The sequence below is a fragment of the Cynoglossus semilaevis genome, chromosome 9, assembly GCF_000523025.1.
Source record: "Cynoglossus semilaevis isolate Cse_v1.0 chromosome 9, Cse_v1.0, whole genome shotgun sequence".
Lineage (NCBI taxonomy): Eukaryota > Metazoa > Chordata > Actinopteri > Pleuronectiformes > Cynoglossidae > Cynoglossus > Cynoglossus semilaevis.
The window spans coordinates 2,595,056-2,622,101 of NC_024315.1; the positions used below are offsets into that span (position 1 = coordinate 2,595,056).

The 27,046-nt window shown below is 41.9% G+C and overlaps 1 protein-coding gene across 4 annotated transcripts in view; it reads right to left on the reverse strand.

The window, feature by feature from the left end:
* Positions 1–15: 15 nt before the first annotated feature.
* LOC112487448 (zinc finger protein 827-like) overlaps positions 16–27,046 on the reverse strand; it is a 34,239-nt gene continuing 7,208 nt past the window's right edge. For 3 of the 4 annotated variants that reach the window (XM_025058274.1, XM_025058273.1, XM_025058276.1), the window contains 5 exons: positions 26,093–26,234; positions 21,558–23,136; positions 6,234–7,490; positions 2,543–2,715; positions 16–2,419 (listed from right to left, as the gene is read on the reverse strand). In XM_025058274.1, the coding sequence (XP_024914042.1) occupies positions 1,868–2,419; positions 2,543–2,715; positions 6,234–7,490; positions 21,558–21,600 (2,025 nt within the window). In that variant the 5' untranslated portion in view covers positions 21,601–23,136; positions 26,093–26,234 and the 3' untranslated portion in view covers positions 16–1,867. Of the gene's footprint in view, positions 2,420–2,542; positions 2,716–6,233; positions 7,491–21,557; positions 23,140–26,092; positions 26,235–27,046 lie in introns of all 4 variants that reach the window. The other variant, XM_025058275.1, reaches the window with a different exon arrangement.

Consider the following 27,046-nt stretch of genomic DNA (forward strand, 5'->3'; position numbering starts at 1 on the left):
AAATATTGTGCATCCCTTATAAATATAATCATATTAATTTATTTTATTGTTATTGATCTTGGTCTATTGGTAGATCCTAATCTATTTTTTGGCCACCACTGCTGTAGACATTTTATACAGTTAGTACATTTAAAAGATACTTTTTTCCAAATCCAGTCTTTCACATTCATTTCACGGTGCAAAAGTTTACCATGCAACAAAGTCTGTGAGGGCAAAGATAAATAAGACAACTGCCTCGGCTTAGTGACATATGCAACACCTCCCACAACCCCCTGCATGCCAATTACTCACACCCAGTCAGGGTCAAGCCTGTTGTTCCTGTGTCACTGCAGCAGGGGGCGGGGGTGCTGTTTGCGGGGTGTGGAGTGCCCACTGTCATTATTAACTCAGGGTCCACTGGGCACAGGGGCAGTGCATTTCAAAGTGCCTCCATGGCTTTCATCTCTGAATCAAAATGTGGCTCACACTGGATAGCTGATGGTTGTGTCAGCACGCACGGATAAAATCAAAGGGTATCAGTAAAACACTCAGTGGAAAGCATGGCAGCACCAAAAAAAAATGGTATGCTTATGTCAGAGGTCAAGAAGAGTTCAGCGGCTTTTTATGCCTGGGGGAAGTCACAGCAACTCCCTCCCTCTACCATTTTCTCCCTCTTCTCACATTGAGTCACTTTCTCTCTATCTCCCTCTCTCTTTTTTTTATCCGTTCCATTCCAGCTTTTCAAACCTCTCCCTCCTCCTTCTGCTTCTGCTCATAGGTCCTGTGGGATGGAAGCGTCTCAGTGTAAAAGCAGGAGGGATGAGCTGCCCATGTATACAGTCAATCTGTGTTGGCAGGGAGGTCGGAAGAGATAGAGTGTGGAGGTCCCAGGAGGACTGTCCTCACCTCTCACTTTCTGGCTGATAGGTGGCACAGGGAAGTCTCATCAAAATCTGGGTAGGGTCTCCGTTTCTTAAAAGCCCTTATTCGACTTCTCATAAAACAAAATGAAAAGTTTGTAAATAAAAAGGGAACATTTCTCCCTTTGCACTCATCCGATTGTAAAATGCCCTTCCACTCTGTTCTGTCTTTTTAAACACTCCTTTGTCCTTGAATGATGCCCGAACTAAGATGTCCGCCAGTTGACACTAAACAGACATTGTGAGGAGCCATCTTGGCTGCTTTGGGAGTTGCCTTGGCTTGAATTGGCAGTCTGGGAATGAAGTGCGACTGACACCCAGGGGGCATCCATGTGGTGCTGGGGCGTGCGAGATCGAGGGGGAGTCAACTAAGCCAGCCCATTCCCTATGCAGCCTGCTGGGGTCACAAGACAACGCTGAGGGCGCTAATCATTTCAAATTATAAATTCCTTTTTAATTATGAATTATGCATCAATTTTTAATTAATCTAATGTTCCTAGGGTTTTTTCCTACCATCCAGACTCAAGATCTCAATCTAATTACACAGCATTAAGTGAGAGAGTGGCAGCCATAGCCTCGACCTCAGCACCAAACCTCGGTCAACCTTTTTCCATCAATCTTACCTTCCTACAGGCCTTCAGACCCATCCAAACTGGGTTTGAACCTGGCAGCCCCGAGGGCAGTGTGTTTGTGGACAGACTATAACAGCAGAGAAGGTTTATCATAGAAATTTTGAGAAAGCTGTAAATGACTATATCCTATAAAAGCTGCACTGTATAATAACATGTTTGTGAAGAATCTTTATTGGAGCCTGTTTTAGTGGAAAGGGTGAGAAAAAGGGGCTGACGGTTTGGGATATTTTAAACTTTCAGATCAACTTCATGGACTAAGTTTTTAATGGGATTTCTTTTTTCTCCAAACATTTTCTCATAAAGTACATATATATATTATTATATAATTATATAAATTTATAATATATAAATTAATTTATATAAATATATGTGTATATGTAAGTTCTTCTTACCCGATAGCTTCATTAGCAGGTCAGTAGCCGTCTTGGTAGTGATGTCTGGGCTAAACAGGGACGCTGTGGTTGGACCGCTAGGGCTAGATCTGACTCCAGCTCCAACGCCGATTCCAGACAGGTCAAGAGAGTTGGCACTGCTGCTGGGACGGTCCCGACAAATGCTGAAGGGGGAGAGCACAGACAGGTCTCTCTCTAGGGGCTCTTCCTTGATGTAGACATGATTGGAGGGAGTCTCGACCGCAGGAGACATCTGCTGCTGAATGTCTGAGTGCAGCGGCGACACCTCCGGCCCCCTCAGGTCTGTGGAGCTACTGTCACCCATCACGGAGCCTTCGCCCTCCGTGTCAGTGGTGAGCTCCTCTTTCACCTTGACATCTGTGCGGGGAAAGTGCTGGTGACAGCGCATGTGAAGTTTTAGGCTGAAGTGACGGGACGAGGTGAAAGGACAAAGTTCACACTGGAATGTCTCACCACGGTCTTGGTGCTGATGTACCTGAAAAATTGGGCAAAAACAAAGATGTGTGGAGAGGCCACATGATCTTGTAAGAATGACAGACATTTTAGGACAAAGTTCATCAGTCAACCCTTTAATAAAAAGCAATCCATATGACCTCACCTTCATGTGGGACTTGAGATTGTCTTTGCGAGCACAGCGGAAAGGACACAGGGGACACTGGTGACTTTTTAAGCCGGTGTGAATGACCATGTGTCTTTTCCAGTAGCTCTTGCGTTTGATGACAAGTCCACACACCGGACACTGAAAAGGTTTGCCACCATCCTCCGGAGAGCCTAGAAGAGACAGCAGGTCGATGTAACCATCTACAAAGAATGTTAACGCAGGTCACCAGACTGGTGAACGCTTGAACATTTGTTTAACAAATAATGACCGTCAAATTGATACAATGTTGAACAAAGGCAAGTTAACTTATAGGTTATATTCGATTTTAATTGAATTAATTTTTTAAACTTTCTTTAGAAGTATACATTCGCCCAGTAAATATAGATAACATTTAAGCTTCTCCATAGAAATGTTCCACAGGAGGCAGGTCTGGACTGTAGGCACAGTCACTGCTTCAGGCACAGTCACTTATATCCGTCATGAAATCCAATGGAATTAAGTGTTTACATTAACACTTGTAAATACATATATATATATTTATTCCATGGCGACTAACGCACTGACAAAGGCTGGGCTGAAAATGACAATATAAAGGTACACAGAGACAAAAAGGGGAATTAAAAACAATTCAACTATTTACTATTTATTTTTTTAGATCTGCAAGAGTGCACATTAATGGTGAAAACCATCAGGGGATGCGTCAGCTGGAAGCGATAGAACAATGGAAGTAAAACTCAAGCATGTTTTAGTATCTCAATTATTGTTGTTGGCTTCATATCCGCCATCCATTACTGTTTAATTGGTCTTATTAGAAAGAGGCATGATTGCATTACTAATTCTACAAGGGCCTGTCAGGATGGCTTCATAAGTATTCCAGCACTGTTCCTTGAAAAACATCTGGTAATCAGTGTTTGGTGAAATTACTCTGCTCAGCCATTCATTGACCTGAGGTGTAAAACCTCGAGACTGCCTATTTGCAACAATAAACTGCCATCTGCGGCCCAGCCTCTCTCAGCAAAATGACTTTAGCTATCTGGAAGTTGATGCATGTGACGCTGGAATAGAATACAAGTGGGTTTGTTTGGTAGCTTTACATACAATATCTGATTCCTGTGTAATCACAGCCATGTTCCAGGGACAGGGAATATGCTTCCCCTGTGTACAGGGAGAGAGACATTAGAATGCAATGCAGTTTTATAGTGGAATTGGCAAGGGACAACAATAAAATAAGACATGGCAGTCAATAATGAAGGTCACATTTGCCGTCCAAACAACTACCTGTTTTTTCTTTTTTTTTTGTTTGTGCTTTTTTTTTTTACAGCACTGCACGACCTTGACGGCTCCTGGGTTAGAGCGGACCCCTCTTTAGCATGCACATCACAGAATATTACATCAACTGCCTCATCTGTCTGAAGTCAATTTGATCCAGCCATTTTAGATTTGGCAGGGTTGCGACACAATCCCTCAAAAGTGCCCATCCATCTCCCTGAAAACATTCTGCTCTCCCTAAAGGCTACTTAGTTAGACCCTGCACTTTGAAGCTTTCTTTCTCTCTGTGTAAGAGTGAGGTCTTTGTGTGCACCCTTGTTTGGGTTATGTGTCTGCATCTGTATACACACTTTGAGAATATACTGCATGGCTATGCCTGAGTAAGAGGAGGGGGAGCACAAGAGGGAGAAGGAAAGAGAGACAGTGTGTGGCGTACACACATCTGTATCCAGTCAGTGGAAACTATGATGTGTTTGGCCTTAAGTCTGGGGTACATAGGGCTCTGGTGAGTGGGGGCTGAAGCCAGGAGAAAGCTGCCGAGATGGATATGGACTCCAGGGCTCCCCACTGTGCCGAGTGCACACTGACGCCCCCTCTTTTGGCAGCACGCACATCCGAGCGCAAACGAGCTGGTCTGGGAAGGCAGTGAGGTCTCAATCGGAACCCCCCGTCGAGCCCACAGACCATTTCCCAGACTACAAGGCCAGCCAGGGCCGTTTTCTTTCAGCCATGCTCTCTGCTTTACTGACAGTTGAGCTGAAGCTGCGTTACTCGCTATCTCAGCACCAATGAGGTGAGAACAAAACTAATACAAAACTAGAGAAAACATGAACATTGAAGATTCTGCTTTCCCTCTTTGTGTTTTGGTGACAAGTAAACATGCTGCTGTTATGGGCCAGAAAAAAAAGTCATCAGAAAGATGAGTCTAAACCAGGACAGCTAATGTGTAGTGTGTAGTTTTGATGATATATGACAACAGATTTAGTGAAAAAAAAGCCTCATTAATCATATTTTGTGCTTCTCCTTTTAATGATCGATGGAATAGTTGATATATATTATAAATAACTGTTTTTTAGGCCTTTCCTACATGTTGTTTCTTAAAGGAAAGTGTAGATAAACTAGCAGCACCGTTAATTTCATTCCAAGTTTCATATTTCCGCTGAGTTTCCAAACTCTTACTCAGAGAAAATTAAAACAGTCAGTGTAGAAGTGAGTTTTTCTAAAACATCTGTTCATCTATAAAGACAGAGGATGTAAGAAAATATTGATACACTGATATATCGATACCAATATTCTTCAATATTCTTCAGCACTATCGATTTTTTATTAATAGTTACAATGCAAATATTCATTGCGTCGGTTCATTTTTTTTCTTCACTAGCAAATACAAATGTAGATCCCTCTGTTCCAATTTTAGTAACCTAATGTTAATCACCTAACAGCATTGTTTTTATACTGTGACAGTTTTCCTACAAAATATATCGTGGTATTGCAGTACGTCACAATATATTAAATTGTTGCCGCTATATTGTGATCAGTTATATTATTATATTAAGCTATTCATTTTGGCAATAAAATAATTTACATACAACAATTTTATAACTGCACTGATCTGAATGCATCAAATAAAAAGTAGCTGTGCCGTGCAGGAGTAAAAGCCATTACAATGACTGCCACACGGTTAAGTTCTGGGCTGCAAGAATAAAACTCACACACCGTTCACACATCAGACTCTTCCTCGTTCTCCCTCTCATCATCTCTTTGGCCATGTGAATGATTGTAACCTTAATAAACAGTCTCTAAAACAATACATCACACAGTGTCTGTTCTCACTGCTGGGTACAGGGCCCAATGGCTGCTGCTGCAGTCGGCTCCCTCTCGTCTCCTCGGGCACAAAATGTTTCTGCTTTTATGATAACCAAAAACAAAATGAGTGTCTTACACACCACAGCTGATTTTTCTCATCGCCGTCTCATTCAACAAAGCAGTGGGTAAATAAGCTAACAGACACAGCTTCAAGATTATTAATTATAGTTCATGTAAATACTATAGATTTCACTAAAGTGACAGGTGAAATGACAGGTTTAATGCAGGTTTCTGCTTCTGCACTTGAGCAAATAAGTAGGTGATTTTCTCCAAAGAAAAGTATAACAGCAAAATACATTTTAAATTAAAAAAAGAATGGCTAATTTTTCTTAGATAAACTCTTCTATCATTAGATAATACCACATTAGTATATAAATTGCTCTATAGCATTGGTCTACGTTTAATCTGAGGCAACGTTGGTTAGTGCTTGAAATGTGTAACAAATGTATCATTTTTGTAAACACCACCCAGGCACATAACAATTCCTGTCAATGTACTGATCAGGGTATTGTATAAAATCAGAATATAACATTCTGAATATTAATCAAATTACCTGCTTGGCTGTTGGGTTTGCCCCTGGCCTTTGGAGTAGAGGGTAACAGCAACTCCAGGCTCTGGGTGGGTGTGGAGGGCGTGGACGTCTTCTGATTCTTGTCTAGCAGAGGCTTCACGTCCTCTTGGAGGACCGTAGCGACTGCCAATGGGGAACCATCCTTCTTCTCAGCCAGCATGTTTCCTGCTGCCCTAGCCGCAACTTCTTTGAGCAAGGCAGCAGACGAGGTCATTGACACCAGTGAGAGAAAGGAACTTGCTGAGGTTTGATGGTCTGTAGCAGCACTTGCTGTCGACGAGGCCTGGCTCCGCTCACTGACTTTCTTGGAAAGTGCAGCAAGGGTGGAGCTAGCCGACTGTGGACTGAATGGAGAGTTGAAGGCATCAAAGCGCACAACATCGTCCCCTCTAGTACCCCCTCCTAGGGCAGATACTGTGGAGGAGGTTGAGTTAGAAGAGGAGGAAGAAGTTGTTGCCGCAGCATTCTTGTCTTGAAGTACAGCGTTTGCTGCTGCTTTTAATTTCTGGATTGCAGAGTCTGGAGATAGGCTGGAGCTACAGGGTGTGGTGCAGCTGGCCCGTGGCCACTTTTCTGAAATACCTGCCCATACAAAGCCACCACCATTGCTAGAGGGAACAGAGTTAAAGGGGTCAAGAGGCTCTTGTTTAATATTGGGGGCTGGTGCCAAGGAGGCGGGTGAGACTGAGCCACTGTTATTGGCCACTTTTCGGGCAAGAGCACTTAACTGGTGGGCATGATGGGAGGACGGGGAGAGGGTCAGTGGTGGAACTAGACCGATTGGTGGAGAGTCCCCCCCAGTGCCTCCACTAGGTGAGCGACCTAGAAGATCCCCAGCGTCGAGTTTCCTTGAACCCGCTTCTAGGAGGCGTCGTAGGTTACTGCTGAGAGGTTTTCCCAGGGCACGTGATGCAGCGTCACCATACAGTGATGACACCACGGAGGACAGCGTGTCCTGGGCTGAGAATGTACTTCCCTCCAGTCCAAGAAGTTCCAAAGAAACTCGATGAACAGGTGTTGAACATCCCAGCAAGTTCTCGCCTCCACATGTCTCATGGTCCCCTGACCCAGTACTAACTCCCAGTCGCTCATCAGGTGAAGATCCCATAGCCATGAGGACTTCATCCTGAGTGTCTCCATAGGACGATGACTCTGATCGTGTGTCAGAAGCGTTACCAAACCAGGTCTCCTCCTCCACAGGTCTTTCATCCGGCCCTCCTTCTTCATTGCTGTCAACATCTAAAAGAGATGAGAGAACGTAGAATAAAGTAAACGTTGACAAAGCTCACATAGTGTTCTAGCAAACAGTTTGGCTAACTCTTACACTCTGCTAAAGATAATATTTTTAATAAACATCAATTATTACTAAGTTTTTGTGTTTAATATATTTACTGTATACTCTGAGGAATTGATGACCTGTGTAATGGGGGAGCTTAATCAGAATGCAAGTTTAGTATGCAATAGACATTTAAGTACATAAATTTGTTTTTGAGTTATTTAGATTTTTCTGTCATTTTTTAACAATAGTTTCCCGCCCTTAGTGAAGAAGAGTCTACCAAAGTGGTTACCATGACAACAGGTCCTTCTGGGAGGCTAGACAGCAAAGATTAGGGTAATGGAGGTTACAGAACTAAATTAATATTCATGAGGTTGCAGATACCACCGGGAAGCCAATAAGGATAGGGTTAAGGTCACAAAGGGTCATTAATATACACTTCATGTATCAATATTCATAAGCAAAACATTACAGCTTGCCAGACAAGGGCGAACAAAGAAAAGTGAACATTCCTGATACATATTAACAAACCTCTATTACAATATGTCAAAAGCTGCAAGCCTGGGCTAAGCAAAATGTCAAAATTGACTGCTTCTCTGTTCTCCTGCTTAGGGTACTGTAAAGAATGTCTGCACACAACCTCATACAGCATCTGGTAAAAGGAGAACTGGCAGTGATTTCTGAGAAGATGAGGCACTTGCACAGTTGAGGAAAGGAGGAGGCATGAGGCTATAAATTTACTTAAAATGTTTAACACACCAACATACGTTTTCACCTCCACTGCCCTTACAAAAGCCAAGTGGATCTGCTCAGTTTACCGACACAGTTAAAATGGTTGCCAGGCAACCTAGGCATTGACCTCTTGGGATTATTAGAGTTGGCTGACATGGCTCACAAAGGTTCAAAAAGGTGAGCACAATCACAACCCACTCTGACTGCTACTCTGCAGCAGCAACAAATATCAACAAGACTCATCATTTAAATTCACCTGCAAAAATTCATAAAATGATTGGGTGAAAAATAGGGAGAAATTAGTTTGTAAATTGGTATCAAATATTAATGTAATGATATACTTAGAAAACGATAAACTGAGAACGGGCCACAAGGTGAAGCAATGGGAAACATTGATGTCTTGCAACAAGTAAGTCACAAAAAGGTCAAAGGTCACTTTCAGGATTTTTAGTGTAAGTGTGTTTTGTAGTTTTCTCCCAAAGTCTAAAAACATCGGGGATTAAGTTAACTATACACTCAAGTTCAAGCTGCCCCATCACCCTTAACACAGACAGATGCACACTTACACATACTGTATACACACACACACACACACAGCTACAACGGCTGCTCTGTGAACTATCAGCCCTCGCCAGTGTCTTGATTTATTGACTGTGCGACGCAGCAATTCGTATATATTTTTGGAAACCAGGTATCTCTCTGTGCAAATATCATCCACACCTTCTGTCTATATACGATTCCATTTCCCTTCTGTTAAAAGGGTTTCTATGAAGAAACTGCTTGTAGCTGAAAAATAAAACTGTAATGTGTAATTTAATTTTTTTATAAAAATGTTAATGACAAAAGTATCGTTCAGGAACCGGTATCGAAATGAAGGAATCGATATTGGTACCAGTATCAAAATCGTGTTATCAGTACCCAGCCCTTAACAATGTGGAGGTATCTGTGCTAATACTGGCTTTAAGGCTTGTGCCAACTGTCAAGCACATCACTGAGAACTACAACAGAACCAAACGACAACCACCTGGAGCGTGAACCTTGCCATTATCATTACATTTGTAACAGAGCAGTAAACTTACACAATATTCTTAACGTGAGCTCAGGTTTCTGAGTTTATTCAAAAACATTTTGCCACCTAATGTAGGGATAACAGGAATGAAGGTAAGCAAGAGACAGAAAGCACCCGTGAGTCATGCAGGGCAGGGCTTGACCTATTTCCATGTGACATGTATGAAAAAGCAGCAAGAAACACTAATGACTCTAATGTTATTAGATGGGAAATCTCTAGATTGCTGACCCAAGGTCTCATGTTTGAGCTTGCAGAGAGTTCACTTTTGTACGTTAGGTACAGCAAAACAAAATGGAACATCAACAGAGTAAACTAGTACACTGAAACAACACTGTTCTTAAATTTCAATGCATGTCCAATGTAAGCTTGAGGCAAAAATATTTATGCTCAGACACAGTTAGATGGGCTTGATGTAATTAAATGTTCGACTTCTCTCCTATTGTATTTTTCATGACACACATTCAAGGTTTCTGCCTCCGGTGGAAGCATGGAGTTTACAGTCAAGACAGCTAACATCTGCTACCGTAAGAGAACTATTTAGTCATGTCATCATGGCTGGGATGACTTGCAGATTGAGAAAATTGCTACAGGGTGCTCAGCAGTTAGGATCAGCTTTTTCTTTGACTACGAACACATGGGAAAATCATGGTACACTTTTACCTTGGACTACACTGATTAAAGTAACCCTAAATAATATATAAAGAATGAGCCAAAGGAATTTAAGTGCTAGCTGAGACTAGTAACAGTTATGTTATTTAATTGTGCAACTTGATGTTCAGGTCCAAGTGTATCTCTTAAGATACCTTGGCACAAGGAAGAATTTCAGTTAATTTTAGCTCCAGTTGTGACATGGTGACATTTAACCTCATAGATAAAATCACTGTCAACCAAACTGTGTTGTCAAACTGAGTTTGGCAAAATATTTCAGGTGTGTCTAAAATAAAAACTCTTCATATTTGTTTTTTGGGTGTATAACCGACATGGGATACAAGGACAATGCGACAATTTATCACTCATGTAATAAATATAAAAAAATAGTATGCATCCCCACTTTTTAATTAACTTTTATTATGAGTTTAGAGTCTAAAGGTCACATGGGGTATGCATGTTCAAGTTCAGTGCCACACTCAGCAATATTGAATGCTGGTAAAGGAAATTACGTGATTCAGAGAAGGGAAAGCGCGCAAGTCACTGGATTAAAGGTGGGTCAGGAGGTCACACACCACATGACTTGCATGAAGCCACTGACTCACATATTCCACTTTCTCTTTTCACTATTTTTTTCACACAGGGCACACAAAGCTACTCTGTGACGTAGCTGGGCATGAAAATTGGCCCTGCTGCTCCCCGGCCTGAGCAGGGTAGAGAGAGAGGAGATGGGAGGTCAAAGGAAACAAGGAGGAGATAGACGGATGGTTCAGGGAGGGGTTGGTTTGGCTCGGTAGGAAAGTAGAAAAAGCCATTAGCCGAATGAGGTTGGATGAGGGTGCATCAATGCTGTGCTGATGTCAAAAAGGAAAGTCATGTGCTAATACGGCAATGAGAGAGGGTAGAGAATTTAGAAAGTGGCAGTTTAGTTCTCAGGGAATCGCTACCATCACTTCAACTGCCGACAAACAGAGCCATTAAAAAACAAGATTACACAGAATATGGCTAGAACATACTAGAACTAAAGCAATTAGGGTTGGATACCAAAACTTAGAGGCAAGAACAGACAGAACAGCCAGCCAACAGACAGAACAGCCAGCCAACATCTCGGACCTGTGTCACACAACCAAACCCATGCTGGTGTCAACAAGTCAACATTGTTACTCATTTCCAATTCCAGTAGTCACTGAATTAGCTTGTTAACAGCAGATCTTAACAGTCACCCTGAACAAATGGCCCACTTAAACTCTAAAAAAAAAAGTAAAGAATATTACGGAAGCTAAAAAACCACTCCTTTACAAGTCAGTGTTGCTCGTTGAATTTATCTCTGTTCAACAACCCCATCAAAAAGCCTTAGCTTTCAGCAAAACTGTAACCCATCCACCAAAATATTCCCAGGCAGAAGACAAAGCAATATCAATATAAGTTGTTAAAAAATGAGTATACTGGTTTCAACGCAACTGTTTACTGGTACGATTAATGGCTCAATGCCAACACAAGATGAATACTAATCATTTATTTTAACAGATTACCATCTCTGACCTCAGCCCCAGTTCCTCGAACTGCCACACCAGATCAACTTGTTGATAACATATTTAGCACTGTGGCACCTACAGATGTGGTTTCTTAAGTGTTAGCATGCTGCAGTGTGGTGTGACATTAGCTGATGATGTTGTTTACCCCATCAGCAACTGTGAAGCAGTTTGAGTTTATTTAACAGCCCCAGCTGGGAAAGACAACATCGTCTATTTAACAGGTACTTCTTCAAGTTTACCAGATTTCTGATATTTTATTCAACTGTACAAGTTATCTTTCAATTTCAGGTAACTGGTCAGAAGAGAGCATCCCAGTGTAGTTTATTGTTCAAATTTCAAAACTCACAAAAAATGTTTAATAACTGCAAACAACTGTTAGTCAATGCAAAGTCCTACACTTTTAATGACTTGGAAAAACTGACCGGAAACATTAAACACGACTTGCAGTTAATTATGTTAATAGTTATGTTGTCCTTATCCCATTCACTGATCGTTTATCATTTCAGGTACATTTAAAGTGAGATATTTATTATATTCTAATGCATTCTAACTGCAGCTGTATGTGTTATCCTTCCCAACTGCTAGCCTGTGACAAAGACATTAACAGCCTACCTTTTAGTTGCAATCTGAGGTGAGGCGATACTCTCAGTGAGGATCAGGGTTCAGAAAGCAAGGCTATATATAATAGTGGTCGAGTCGTATTGAAATGTAGCGCAAATTACCATCTGTGTATTTTCAGCCTTGGCCTCCGTGGTTTGTGGGTACTTTGGGCAGTGTGCCAGAGGTGAAACAGGAAGGAGAAGTGTTCTTGGAAGAGAATGAGACGACTGAAAGCCCCAGACCTCTGAAATTCCTCACTGCAGATGAGGTGCACTTCATCTGCAAAGGTTTATTTTTTCCATTTCCATTTTAAGCTTCTAATGTTTAAAAAATAACGTTACAACCTCAGATGTGCCAAAGGTATGGACCCAAACTGTTGATGTTACAGAAGGAGCAACTTTCCACCATAAACATAAAATATGGGCTACCTGGTTGCCCAACCTTAGCACACTATAAATAAGTATCACATTTAGAAAAGAAAAAAGTAAGGCTGACATTTAAAGAGAGGTGAAAAGAATGCATTTCTTTTTCAATGTTCATGGCAAACAACATAATTACCTTTCATTTGCTTATTTATTGTGACCAAGAGGAAAAACTATTATATCAGACATCACTACGAAACAAATAACTAACAAAATAAAGTAGGCTTTATGGTATTTAAACAAATACAAAGAGAAAGCAGACCACATCCCCTGACCACTGACATTGTAAACTCACGTAGCTGTGTCACAGATTATCTTGTCTATATTCTTAAAAAGTCTAAAAACATTTTTATAAAAAAAAAAAAGAAAAGATTGTCCCACAATTTTAGCTGCTTAAGTTTTCTAGCATACTAAAAGTGCTGGTGGCAGTCTATGTATGGTTCTGGAAGAGAAAATTCTTAAAAAGTCGAAAAACATTTTTATAAAAAAAAAAAAAAGATTGTCCCACGATTTCTGCTGCTCAAGTTTTCTAGCATACTAAAAGTGCTGGTGGCAGTCTATGTATGGTTGTGGAAGAGAAATGAGAAGGCAGAAGAAGTGTGTAAGGTGGGAGTGGGGACGTTGTCCATGTATTGTTTATAAATCACTCCACTGGCAAAAGGGACACAGGGTTCCATGGCTGCCAATCCACCTAGGGATACAAAGCTGGGTTCAGTGGGAGGCACGAGGCTAAAAAGTAATTGTGTGTGTGTGTGTGTGAACAGTATTGCAGAGAACGTCTATTGGAGATGCTCTGAGAGGACAGCAGGAGAGATTAACTAAGGACTAAAGAAGATGAAAGTGGGGGGTGGGCAGGGGGTCTTGAGAACTGAGGAGGAGCTGTGTGAAGGTGGGGCTTTCTTTTTTTTTTTTCTAAAGGTAGTGGGTTGATGGCTGTTTGGCAGAGGCGCCCAAGGCAGTGCCTGCTTGGATTTTAGCCTGTCACTTAGGACAGGGACACTAATCAGGATTGGTCCCGGTTCCTACCCCTGAAAGGGGGGGAGCATTTTCAAGCCATTATTTAAAAAAAAAAAAAAAAAGAAGGAGGGAGCAAAAGAGAGGGACTGAGAGAGAGAGGGAACGAAGGAGAGAGACGTAGAGAGAGAGAGAGAGAAAGGGAGAGAGAGAAGAATTGCTGTAGCACAGCAGGAAGTGCTAACCGCTAACCTCATTTACATGCAGGTCCAGGGAGGATGAGGGGAGAGCTTATTCCTTTTCCAATCTCCATGTTAAATGCTGGCCAGGGCGGCTGATGGGAATGAGATGTATTGTTCAGCCCATGCTGCTTTTTCTCTTTAATATCAATACCTGCCTTGGTTTCTTCAAGGTTTTTAAAACAGTCACTCCCTTTAGTAATTTCAGTCTCAACTAAAAATCTCTACGAATCAAACGGGATGAATGCAACCGTGTACTTTGTGCCAACAGTGATTTGCAACCACCCCTCAAAGATCTATTTGTTCTGTCATAACCAGGTTGTGACCCGAGGCTGCCGCATTTAAAGCTATCCTTCACCCACCGAGTCTGTTCTGTGGCATAATGATTGCTATGGCAACCATCACTTAAAGCCACGGGTAGGTGGAGGAGACATGTCAGCTTCTCGTCTACTCTTCTGATGATCTCATTTCTGGCTGCCAGGTACAACAAGGTCAAACCACTGAAACTGGAAAAGTGGCTGCTTGCTACATGCAAATGACAGAATCGAGTTGCTCGACAATTACACCGCTGTGTCCAAATCGACAAGGGGTTCAGGAGTGAGAACAAAAAGGTTGGGGGGATGAAAAAAAAATAAAATCAAGGGACTAAAGATAAGATGTGAAAGGGACAGACTTGTGTGTGTTTTGCTGGCAGTAAGCCTAAAACCTAGTTGTCCGTGCCATTTAATATAAGGATTTATGATTATCTGACTTATGTAATACAAGACAAGATTGCATTTTAAAAAGGTTACAAGGTTTTAAAAGGACAGTCACGACCTCAGGCATCGTCATGTTTATGTCATGAGCATGGCTTCACAACAGCATCAACCTATTTCCAAAATGAAACTGACTTCAAATGAGCTTACTGTACATCTTTAGTCAACTGAGTCCACATTTACCTTCACATAGCTGCAAATTGAACAGCGGCTCCTGTCATCATCCTGGCACAACATGTTTTCATAGCACACATTCAGAGGATTTATATCATTTGCCTATGGCTGTGGTGGCTGCTTAAACAATGCCAGTGTGATGTATTAAATAATAAACTGCTCCTGGGGTTTGTGTGAAAATGAAATTAGTATCATAAGATCAAGAATCACATGACCAGGTCAACAAAACATCTGCTAAGCATCAAAATGAAACCTGACGTCCAGTTTTCAAACCTACAACTGCATTGTGCAAATGGTGATTTGTTCTCCAAAACAAAAAACGTGTCAAGATGCTCATCTGCATTTCAGCATCATTATTAACCTCTTAACTCACTGACAACATTTTTCTTACCAATGACATCACATCAGTGAATCTACCTTCTCTTTTTTTTGTTGTCCCACAGCCAAACACTCCCACTTTCCTTTTAGAAATGCTTTATTGTTTCCCTAGAGGGCTGTCACTAGCTTACGGTTTGACTGTCTTGCGACTGCAACAACAACCTCCCCCCAACCTTCTCTTCATTTTTAATTTGTCTATAAACCTGTTTCGTCGTCCCAGAACATTGCAGACACACAGCTGTAAGTCTGGCTTGTAAAGGTCCGTCCTTAGCCATGGACTGTATGTAAATTAAGGGAAGAGTTCTGCAGTCCGAGGAGAAGGAGGTTATCCTAACCAGTCCACTAATTACTAAACAGAGCCAGGGATTTCCTTAATAAGTCTATGTACATGCAAAGAGGTTTGGTGCCCTCCTTTAGCTAAACAGGAAGGGAGGTCATCTCATAGTACAGTGCTGTACAGAACGCACTCAGCAATTGCGACAAAGATCAGTGTGCTGGCAAGATGCCATTTGAGACCCCAAAGGAGTACAATTGGCATTTTTAATGGAAATTCAAGGTAAAACATTTTAAATGTAACATGTTAACGGAGACAGGCAAAAAGAAAAAAAGCAAATAACAAGGATAATCCTTGGCCAAGAAGCAAAAATCTGATAAGACCTTTTGCCAAAAGGACTGCTCAGTTTCATCAACTATTTAAAGAGCTCAGAGACAAACATCATTATTCTAAGTCAATTGAGGAAGTTCTTTATCTCTCTACAATGTAATTCTAGTGCACTTCAAGGAGTAAAACGTGTGATACAATCCCGCAATAAATCACAACCCCGTTTAGAGCAGGCGTCTGGCACGACTGGCCAGCTTCGGCTCCCCAGACCAGTGCCTCCTCCAACGCGACCGCTGCCTCCTCCTCTTCCCCTCTGCTCATGCTCTCCATCCCTCATGCCTGTTAAAGGCTTGTCCTGCAGGGCTTGGATGCACTTGTGTGGTACAACAACAGAGAAACCGCCCAAAGCTCTTAACAGCTCTTCCTCTCCGCTTCCTCCCTCCCTCCCTTCCTTCATCTTCACTGCTACCACCACCAGCAGCTCTTCTCTCCATCTCCACTCTGCTCTGTCTTTCCCAGCTGCACCGGCGAGCTGTTCCGTATGAACTGCTGCCAGCTGAAAGCCTGCTACTCCTGCGAGATTGTTATTACTCAGTGCGAGCAGGGCCCTGCGTAGCCAAAGGGCTGCTCTCCGAGCTGTAGATCTTCATGTTGTGACTTGTCAACACCGGAAAAAAAAATCATTACCAAGGCTGAGGCACAGACCACTCCATATAGCAAGGGTTCGGACTGAGACCAGGCAGGTACTGTACTGGACAGCTCCTTTTAACTTACTAGGTATCAGAGAAGACATAAAGTGTATTATTACACACAGGTGGTGGAATAAGTAGACTTTGACACTGCAATTTATACCAAAACAGTTGACAGTTAACCAAGCAACATCACACATCACTTAAATCCTCGTCAATTTAGTTAATCTGCATCTGTAGCCACTTCAAATCTAAAAAAATTCCCTCCTCAGTCTGGTTCAAAGGATGCCACAGGACGTACAGTATGTGGTGGCGTGTTCATCCAAAGGGACGACGCTGCCCTCAGTTATAAGCTGGGTGGAAATGATAACCAGCGGAAACTACTTAACATCACTAGCCTTAGGGTGCAAGTGTAAAAATTATAAAGTATTAAAACATTTATAAATTATTTTTTGTTTCGATTGTGCTGTAACTGTCTAGACTAAAAACTGATACAGATGGTCCAGTAAAGTTTTTATATTCTTTGACAGTCAGCTATACATTTTGTTTATGGTGTGGTTAAATACTGTCCCACTGCCATTAACTGAGTTTGATACACACAACAAACTGCAGATACTTTAATAATTGAGAGCACCTCGAGCTACAGCGATACAATTTTACCAGATATGCAATTTATGTTTGCACTTTTTCTGCAACATATCATGTTGCACTTTCAGGCAAAGTGATGGCATCTGCCTTTGGCTGATTCAAGAAAAATAGCCATATAGTTAGATGTGATCAGAAGAGTGGTGGTGGAACAGAAACTCAATATTCATTTGAACAAAAGGCAGAGACTTTTCCGGGACTTTTTTTAAACCAAAGGCGACAGGTTGTCCTACCTCCATGTCCATACTTATTATTTAGACATCATATCGCATGACATCATGACTTTCCATTATCTTCAAAAATGTACACCATGAGGTGCTGTTAGCAAAAGTACAATTTTCATTGTAGGATCCATTTAGTCACCTTACACAGCGATTATAATGAAAGTTATTCAACAACAGAAGAGTGTCTAACTTTACAGAAACTCAGAGCAAAAACATGTTTGCACAAGGAGACAGACTTTACAAAATATTGAAATTTACCCTACAAGAACTATAAACCGTGGAACCATGCCATCACTGTTATTACTTGGCTTATCGGTCAGTGATGGAAAGAGGTTTTTCAGTTAGAGTTTCTTACATCAATGGTATTTTCTCTCTGCTAGTTTAAGGACTTGTGAGCATTAGGAATGCTGTGTAATACTAGGTGGATGCTGTAGAAAAGAAAAGGGAATATGAAAAACACCGCAATGTAATGGTACCTGGGGTACTCGGTTTTATATTTCCCGTTAAACTAGTTTCTTATAAAAAAAATTTTTTTTTTTAAAAACACACCTGCAGTAGGTTCAAGTCAAGATAACTTATTGATATTAAGGTTGTATCATCCTTATAGCACGTAGAAAAAAATATATAAATATATAAATTAAATATAAATATATATCTTAGTCTTAATGTTTTGCTCAACTAAATGAAGTGTAAAACAGAACTTGGTGTCTCTGAACCTCAACAGTCATCAGAGAAGCCAAATTATGCTAACTTTTGTGTGAGCAGTTTTTGAGAGCTTTTTTTTTTCATCATCCTTGCCTCTTAAATTAAGTCCAACTATTAATTCACAACCTAAGAGTCTCCTGACAAAAGTACACTCAGGTGGTCCAACAGAAATAATTTTTATCAGGCGACACAGTACGACGACAGTTGAAAATGAGAAAGATATTCACTACCTTGCTCTGCCCTTTAAGTCATTTCCAAGTTAAAGACTGTGTATCATTATTCGCTTGAGCTCCACTTGTACAACACTGCCAGAGCACCCAAGCCACATCAACTGGAAGGGGAGGGGGGCCGTGTCGTTGGTGAGGTGGGGGATTCTTGGCAGAAACTCCCACTCAAATTGTATGCCAAGAGCAAAAATTGAAACCTTCTCTCATTTTCCTTTCCCCTTCATCCAATGTTTTCAAACCCCAGTCCCACCAAGGTCATTATAATCATAGCTAGTGGAAGGCAGCCAGTGACCCACCATTACAGAAAGGTAGTGAGCCACCCAGTCAGTAAACTATTGGCTAATGTCGCTTACCATATTTCTATCTAACAGTTGAAGTAGAAGAAAGCAAAATAGGGCTTCTCTCAGTACAATTTAGTGATTTTTTTTTAACCTACTGACAGTCATTTGGACAGTCAATACAAGGGCTTGAGAAAAAATAGGAGGTAATGTTTACTAAAGGGAAGAGAGCTTTTTAATGGTCATTTTGAATGGCAATGTATAAAGCAGTAATAATAATTTAGGTTGATGACATGTAACCACAAACCTAACATTTACATTCAAATACTTTAAGCCTTTCATCCTTAATAAAAACAACAAAACATGCAAACAATAACTTGCTGCAAGGTTATAAAGAATGGCACTTTCCACATCGGCACCAAAGATCATGTTTACTTGTCAATGTGAAGGCTCCATACTGTACCGTGACCTCCATTGCCAGCATATGTACCAAGAGACGCACACGCACACACACACACACACACACACAGAGGGAGAGAGAGGTTACGTGTACTGTACACTTTGTGCAAGCATGCACGCTCAAGGAATAGTCTCCTCTCACAAGCTGTGTTACAGACAATAGGACAATTCATAGTGGGCTACACAATCCATATATCTGAGTCTGTGGTAGGATAAAGCACCTCCCATATTAAAGCCAGTGTATTAGCTTGCCCTTTTCTACCACAGATGAAGAGATTTGAAGCTCGATATTGTGCCTGTTGGCTGGCACACCACCAGGGTGTCGTTGGCTGAATAATGAAAACACACAGACTGACAGAGAATGGCATGAGGTGACACTTCCATTCTTGAGTGGGAAGATACAAAACAAAGCACAAAAAGCTTCTGACAAATTTGTCCTTTTTTTGACGGTTTCTTGACGGAGGAGGAAACAACTCCTAAATCAGACAGCGCTTCCATTTAACCCAGAAACAACAGCACAGCAGTGGCCCTGTGCAGTATCTACATAGAAGTACAAACATACCCTGGATGCAGGCGTTCACATGAGCGCTTTCTCGATGCTGTAATTTTTATCTTACAGTAAGATAAAAAATTATAAGATTAAAGGAAAACAAATTTAATAGAACAATATAAAAATAAGAGTGAAAATGGAGTTACCTGCTGACTTGTAGGAATTTTTTAATTCATCAATTCAAATATTCACAATCTAATTCAGATTCTACATTGTTTGGCAAATCGTCTTTGATTTATATGGGGTTTTTATATGCAGCAAATTTCAATTTCAATATTTTCCTTAATTATAAGGGAAATTTCCACTGATTTGTAAATAAATTAACTTGTACAGAACTACAATGTTTTCAATGAAGTTCAGTGGAGTTTTAAAGCATGCCTCTGAAACGTGTGGCTGGCTTGACAACAGTCCTATCAACAAGAAGGCTACTAACAATTAATTTTAATACAAATTAAATGTCATGATGTCTTTGTACCATGGGACTAAACCAAAAAGAGCCCACACACATTGTACACAAGTCCACACAAAAATACTACTGGCTGAACCAGGATCAGAACCTGCGACAATGCCAATCACTAGGCCACCATGTAGACTTGGCCCACCACCCACACATTCCATTGCGGTACACACAACCAAACACACACACATTGTGTGAAAAATACACTCACGGTAACCTACTGCACCCACAGTCATCCAGTCGCCGACTCAATGTGCCTCGGCTAAACATTATAATCTACTAAGTTCAATCATAGGTCAAAGGCCTGAACTGAAGGGTCAGTGAAATCACTGTTAAAATGCATTTGTTTTAGGCTGCTGTAACAACTCTGTGAAGTGAAAATTAAAAAGTCAGGTAGGAAGCTGGACTCCCCTTTTTCCCCCTAAACATTTGGAAATGATGAGAAGGAAAATAATTGGATTTTTAAATAAAAATAAATGACAAAGTTATTTTTGAGAACTAATCATGAATAATGTTCTGTGGTCCTAAAGAATTAAAAAATAAATGTAAATGCAAACAATAATTACACAGATAGTAAATATACTTAACCATCTGCAAAGTTAAATGAGGTGACTTCTTACAGATATAGTAAAAGACAAAAATTCATTATCTAAAATGTGCCAGTCTTAAGATAATTTCTTGAAAATTGTCATTGCCTCTGACAAGCTGAGCCATCCCCTAGTGGGCACTGTATGTTACTGCAGTTTACCATTTTCTGGACTGATAAAGGCACAATGTGAACATCCAACATACAGAGGGTCAGATATGTAAAAGTAAGCAGACAATCTATCAAAATGAGCAGCGCGGATGTTGTGTTAGGTTTCTGCAGTGGTGGGACTTTATTGGCAGCAATGCAAATAGGCAGATTTGTCGTTTCTCTCCTCTAACCGTCTTATCGATCGGGTCTGTCTGCAATGAATGGCTGCAAAGGGAAGAGGGGAAAAACCCTGAACTTCAGGTGACCGACCATGGCTCTCGCATAGCCTGCATGCAGACTGGGAGGGGTAGAAAAAATACACTAGAAATGAAGGGGGGGGCACTCCCCACACTTTTAATGAAAAAGTCGTCGACAAACTAGCGCGAAAGAATTAGATTCTCTGGTTTCCAGCAGCAAAACTACGAGGTGAAAGTTGGACCTCTTCGCCGAGGAAATGAACTTTAGCGACCGTTGCTAGATAGCGCTGCTGCCGCCGCTGCTGCTGCTGCTAACCAGGAACACCAGGGTACAGGCAGCCAGACCCTGGCTTGTCTGATCCGACTGACCCTTCATTTTATTGCGGCCACACTCCCAGATCCTCCCCTTTTCTAACCGAAAAGCGACCCAGCGGAGGCGAACCCCGTGTCCGCGAAAACGCTTCGCCGTTATTCCTCACACGCACACAACCGACACATACGACAACTGACCGCAACCTTTAAACGGAACCAGACCTTTTATTGATGATACTCTTTATAAAGCCACGTATCATTTATCCACGCACTGCTTCGCTATCGTTGCCCATCGGCAACAACATGGCTGCCTCGCTCGGACCTAAAAAAAGGGAGAAATAACCTACGCCAACCCTTTTGTCTGTTTCACCTCTTTAACCCTAAACTACTGCGCAAAATACAAGGAGAGACGTTAAAATGGCACAAATCGAGTGAAGGACTTACGTGAAGGCAGGCGCTTGGGTTGCTCCTGCTTCCTCCTTGGCATTTTCCCCCGTTTTTAATCACATTCTCGTCCTTGTTTGGGGATAAGAAGAAAAAAGGTTTTGCCCATTGAGACTGGAGGCGCCAGTGATGGCAGGGACTCGGTCGTGCACCTGGCTTTGCTCGGTTTAAAGTGTATTGTTGGGGAAGGGGAACACGGGCTGAGGAGGCGCCGCCGCCGCTGTTGTTATTGCTGCCGTGTCTTGACTATGGCTGCTCTCGGTGCAAGTGTGTCTCCGAGCCCCTAACTAACACTAATGCAGGGATCAAAGGGCAGCAACAGCAGAGCAGACACACGCACACGCACGGCCACGCGTATACACACATACACACGCTCTCTCGCTCTCTCTCTCTCACTCACTCACTCACACACACACACACACAGGCACGCGGGCAGACACGCGCTTTCACACACACTGTGGCGTGCACGCACACAGTTGAAGGAGCTCGCGCCCGACGACAGCGTACAGACAAGGTGCCCCCATGCTTTCAGGGTGTACTGCTGAAAAGAAAATGTATATGAAAATAAGAACAGGCTGCAGTTCTGCACACAGACCACACTGATGGAGTCGAGTTACATTAACGGAGCCCGTTTAATTCCCCTGCATAAAAAAGGGGGGGATAAAAACATGAATAGCAATGAATATTTATATAAAGGATGCACATCTTAATGTACGCATCTGATATTTATCTAAAAATGTGGCCATAAAAATAAAAGCCCTTTATTGTAAGTTAAAGAAAAGGGACTGTTTGCAAATATAACCATTAGGTTAAATTGAACTAATCGATGTGTTTGAATATAAAATTTAGCATTAACATATATTATTGATTATTAATGTGCATGTATTTTGCATTTGCAATTATTTTAAATTAGATAGATAGATAGATAGATAGATAGATAGATAGATAGATAGATAGATAGATTTTAAACCTTAAATAAATATCCAATAACACTTCTCATATCACATATGTGGAGTAGACTGACAAAGCTGGTTAATTTTCATCATCGCCATCTACTCCTACCTCAACCTCTCACCGCTAATTTAGAAAGTACCTGCTGAGTTTTTACCTTTTGTCTATTAAAAGAACAGTTTAGAAAACAGGACACTGTGTGAGCACCAGTGGGTGGGGGTAACAACAGGTGTCAGTGTCAGAAACATGTCCAGCGAGAACATAACTCAATGTAGTCATCTCCTTCTCTAAGTTGAAAGACCAAAAGTGGCCAGAGCCGCATCCTCCTCCCTCTCAGCTGGGTGTTGGGGCTTTTTCACAGCGCAGGCTGTCCCCCACTCCCCGCTGTTGGACTCCTCCAGGCTGCATTCTGTTGGCCCGTCGCGTTCTTTCACACCTCGGCTGTGTGTGAGGAGAGCTGTGTCTTCATCCCTCCATCCTTCCATCCTCTAGTCCTCCTCCTCCTTCTCCTGCCATGCCTCACACCCACCCCCAGCAGAGGCACAGGAGGCTCGTTACCGTGGCAATTAGTGAAAAGCCCAAATTAGCGCTCTTGGCTGTCCACAGGTGACAAAGACACTTTGCATTTCTGCTAATTAGGAAACAGAACAACATGATTAAATGGGGCCTATCAGGAGAAGAATGCACAAACATGTTCTACAAATAGAAAAGAGTTATATATCTCTGTATCTGCTGCATGAAACGATGGACACATCCCATTAGGTCTTCTAATGCAGCCGTGGATAATGTTGGGTTGTGAATATTACAGTGGCCTAGAATACAGTAAAAAACAATTGACAGGGAGTTTCTGTGTGTGTACACAGCTGTGTTTCCCACCTGCAGATGGACAGTCCATGGACTGGTGCCCTGACCAAAGAGCGGATGAGCCGAGAGGGCTGTAAATATACGTCTATATGCCCCATGCACAAGTATATATGGTTGTGATTTAGTGCCAGTGCCCAGATAAGCTGGAAATAAATTGAAAAAGACATAAAAGCTGACTTAAGGAGCATATATAGATGCTTCTGGAACCACAACAGTTACCGTGTCTAGTAAATTTAGTACAGTGACAATTATTTTTGAATTCCACTAAAGTGTTAGTGTAGTGCAGCAGTGCTGGTGGGGATACAGTCCTAGGATGTCCACTCATGGGCCGCTCCATTAGGGACACCAAGCTAACTGCATGTTAAGTAAAAGTGATTTAATTGTCGTTGTGACATGGCACACAACTAAATTTGAACTTTTCACCTTTTAACCCAACACTTGTTCAGTGCACTTCCTTGGACCTTGGGGACTAGTGGATTCAAACTGTGACCTTTTGGACCCAAGTCCGCTTCCTTAGCCACCGGGCCTCCACTGGTGGTTGGGGGCGGGGGCCATATGGTGGCATGGTGTTAATTAGTCTTGTCTTACAAAAAGATCCCCTGTTCAAGTCCTGGCTCTAACTCGTGCCCTATAGAGTTGCATAGTGAAGAGGACATCAAGACTGCTTTACGTGCAGGAGGTCCTGGGTTTGAGCCCCAGTGAGACCACTAAATCCTCCTCATTTAAATTGCTCAGGATAAAAGCATCTGCTATACATCAATACAAGAATGTAAATGTATTATCATTGATACCACATGATGGACATGATAGAATACTGAATGCTGCTCAGATGCAAAAAGACATAAATGTGAAGCTAAATCACTATATATTTTCTATTGTCATTTTTATGTAGTTTTACTTCCAGTGTGACAATTTCCACCAAGGATTTACAGAAATAGGTACTTCTAGTTTTTTTCCCTCGGTAGTGTTTTTGTTCTGTGTTGAGTTTGATCACCATGTGGAGGTCAAAGCCTGTTCCCTGACCCTGACAATGCCAGGCGGCTGAGGTAATGCTGGCAGCAGCAGCAGTCTGCTGATAGTATCCATGGCAACAGTGACATGCCCTAACTCAGGGTTGTTCCTAAAGGTCATGCCACATTGCTCAAGGGATAGGTCCTCTTGCTATAGTACCAGTGGTAGCTCTCAGATTTCCAGGCTAGAGCAGCCCCCCCCCCCCCCCCCCCCCCCCCCCCCCCCCCCCACCCACCCGATAAGCTCACTAATAATATATTATAAGTGCTCTGAATGGTCACCGCTTCTTGAACCTGGGATTGTTTTTTGCTCCTCTTTTCAATAACTTGTACAGATACCCCGCTTTGAAAACAGCTCATTTTGTCAGACGACATTATTACTACTTATTTAAATAGTTCCCAGTAGTGGCACAATTGTTAGTGGGAGCTAAATGAGTTTCAGGTGCTACGGTGGGAAGAGAGGAGCATACTGCAAAGAAATGAACTAAGTTGCTTATGTGCCTTCAGGGCAAACTGAACATCCTCCAGTTGCTTTTTTTTTTCTTTTCTCTGCTCCTCTCTGCTCCTCTGTTCTCCCTGTGCAGGCTAGACTGTTTGGACTAACGTTAGGCTCAGGCAGTCAGATGTTGCCCTGGGGTAAACAGAAACATCTGTCCTCTGCCCAGCCGTGACTGTCGCTGAGTGATAAATCCTGGGGTGGCTTGTGCCAGCGCTGTCCGGCGTGCCACCTGTCCCCCTCCTACACAATATCCCATACCCAACCCCTACCCATACACACTGTTCACCCTATTTGCACTCGTCTGCCTTCATCCTGACAGTGTGACAGAAGCAGGTGGTTCACTCCCCCTTTGCCCTCTGGCCTTCTATGCTCTCGTCCTCGGTTGGCACATTTATGCAGAGAGTGAGAAGGGTTGTCGCCTCTAGCAAATACCAGTGGAGAGAACCCTGTATTCAGCAAAGGTCTTGAGGAACTGAAAAGCTTATTGCAGTCATTTCCTTCAATCAGGCATAAAAAGAAAATCCTGCAGATCCGATAAGGTAGATTTCACAAAGGTCAAAAATTCGCAAAGTAAAAAAAAAAAAAAAAGACTTGAAGGAAGAAAAAGCTGGACGATGACTTAAGTGAAAAAAATATTTTTGGCACAGATTTTAAGGATGTTCATGATTATATTGTAAATTCAGCTGCCAGTGAAAAGCACACACATTGTCTTTATCTTCTTCCTGACCTGCTCCTGCTTCCTCTCTATGCTCTACTACTTTTACTAGTGACAGAGGCAGGTGGCCAACTTCCTGCCCTCTGACCTTCAACAGTTACCCGCAGTATGGAGACAGTGCAAACACACAAAGCCGTGCACACACACACACCAACACAGAGGAGGAGCCTAGGTTGCCCTGGGTGAACTGGGGCAGAGGTCTTGTGAAAGGCCCTGGAGGGAAGTGAAGGTCCTCAGGCTCAGGGACATGAGTTACTTCAGTTTGCAGAGCCAAACCTGACTGGCTGAATGATCAGATTTAGAGAGGAGATAAAACCAAGAGTCCAGTCTAACCAAAACACTTGCCTAGAGTACAATTTCCACAAAGTCCCATAAACTACTACTACTAACTAGAGATATTATAATGAATGTGTTATTTAAAACAAAAATTATATACTATAACGACTATAACGATTCCATCATTCATCCAACTGTTGCTCTAATACAGGGTCCGTACCTTTGGTGTCTGCACACACTGAGGGAAAACATTTGGTTTCACAGATGCACCAGGAGCTCAGACTACCATCTCCACTCCCGGCGTGTGTTTGTGTGTAGAGGCTTCAACTTCAGGTCAGACACCCAGCCTATAACAAAACAGCCTGAAAAACAAGAGGGCAGTAAGTTAGTCTACAGCTGACAAGATAACTGACACAACTGTCAAATGGATAGTGAGAACCTGAAGTCTGATTATTATTGTTGACCACAGCGGTCAGTTCAGTCAAGTTCTGAAAGAGACTTCTGACGCAATCTACTGGCCCCCGTCAAGATGATCAATACTGACTATAATCCATCTACGGTTATAATTTTTGCATATTTTTCTTAACATTTTCCCATCTTAATTATCCCATTATTTCTAATTTGTGGTAAACCAGATTGAAAACGACTGACAGCTCTAGTCTTTTTTCTTTTTGTTTACAAAAGTAGTTAAAAATGTAGCTACTACTGACTACTCATCTACCCAGATAAAGGGTGAGACCATTGAATATTGGGAAAAATCTTCAAAACCTGACCTACTCTATCAGCTCTAGTGTGGACATTTCAGTGGTCCTATATGATTTACATGTTTGTTTTATGCCTGTGTGTGTGTGTGTGTTAGTGTACTTGGTCCCTGACTGATTAATGTCACTTCATATTGTAATGGAGCATGCTGAACACGTACTGATATCAGTAATGTGTTACCAGTCTCAGTTTGATTTTATTGCCATGGTCTAATAGGATATTGCCACTATCACAATTTGGATTAACTTCAGTATCGCTACTGGTAAACCCATTGTCTGTATGTGTGCACGCTCGCAAATGATCGGGAAAAGATGAGGGAGAAACTATCAGGGTGGCCTGCCTTGGTCTATTAATTTCACATTTGGTTGCTTCTTCATAATGCACATCTTATATCTGTCAACACAATAGCTTT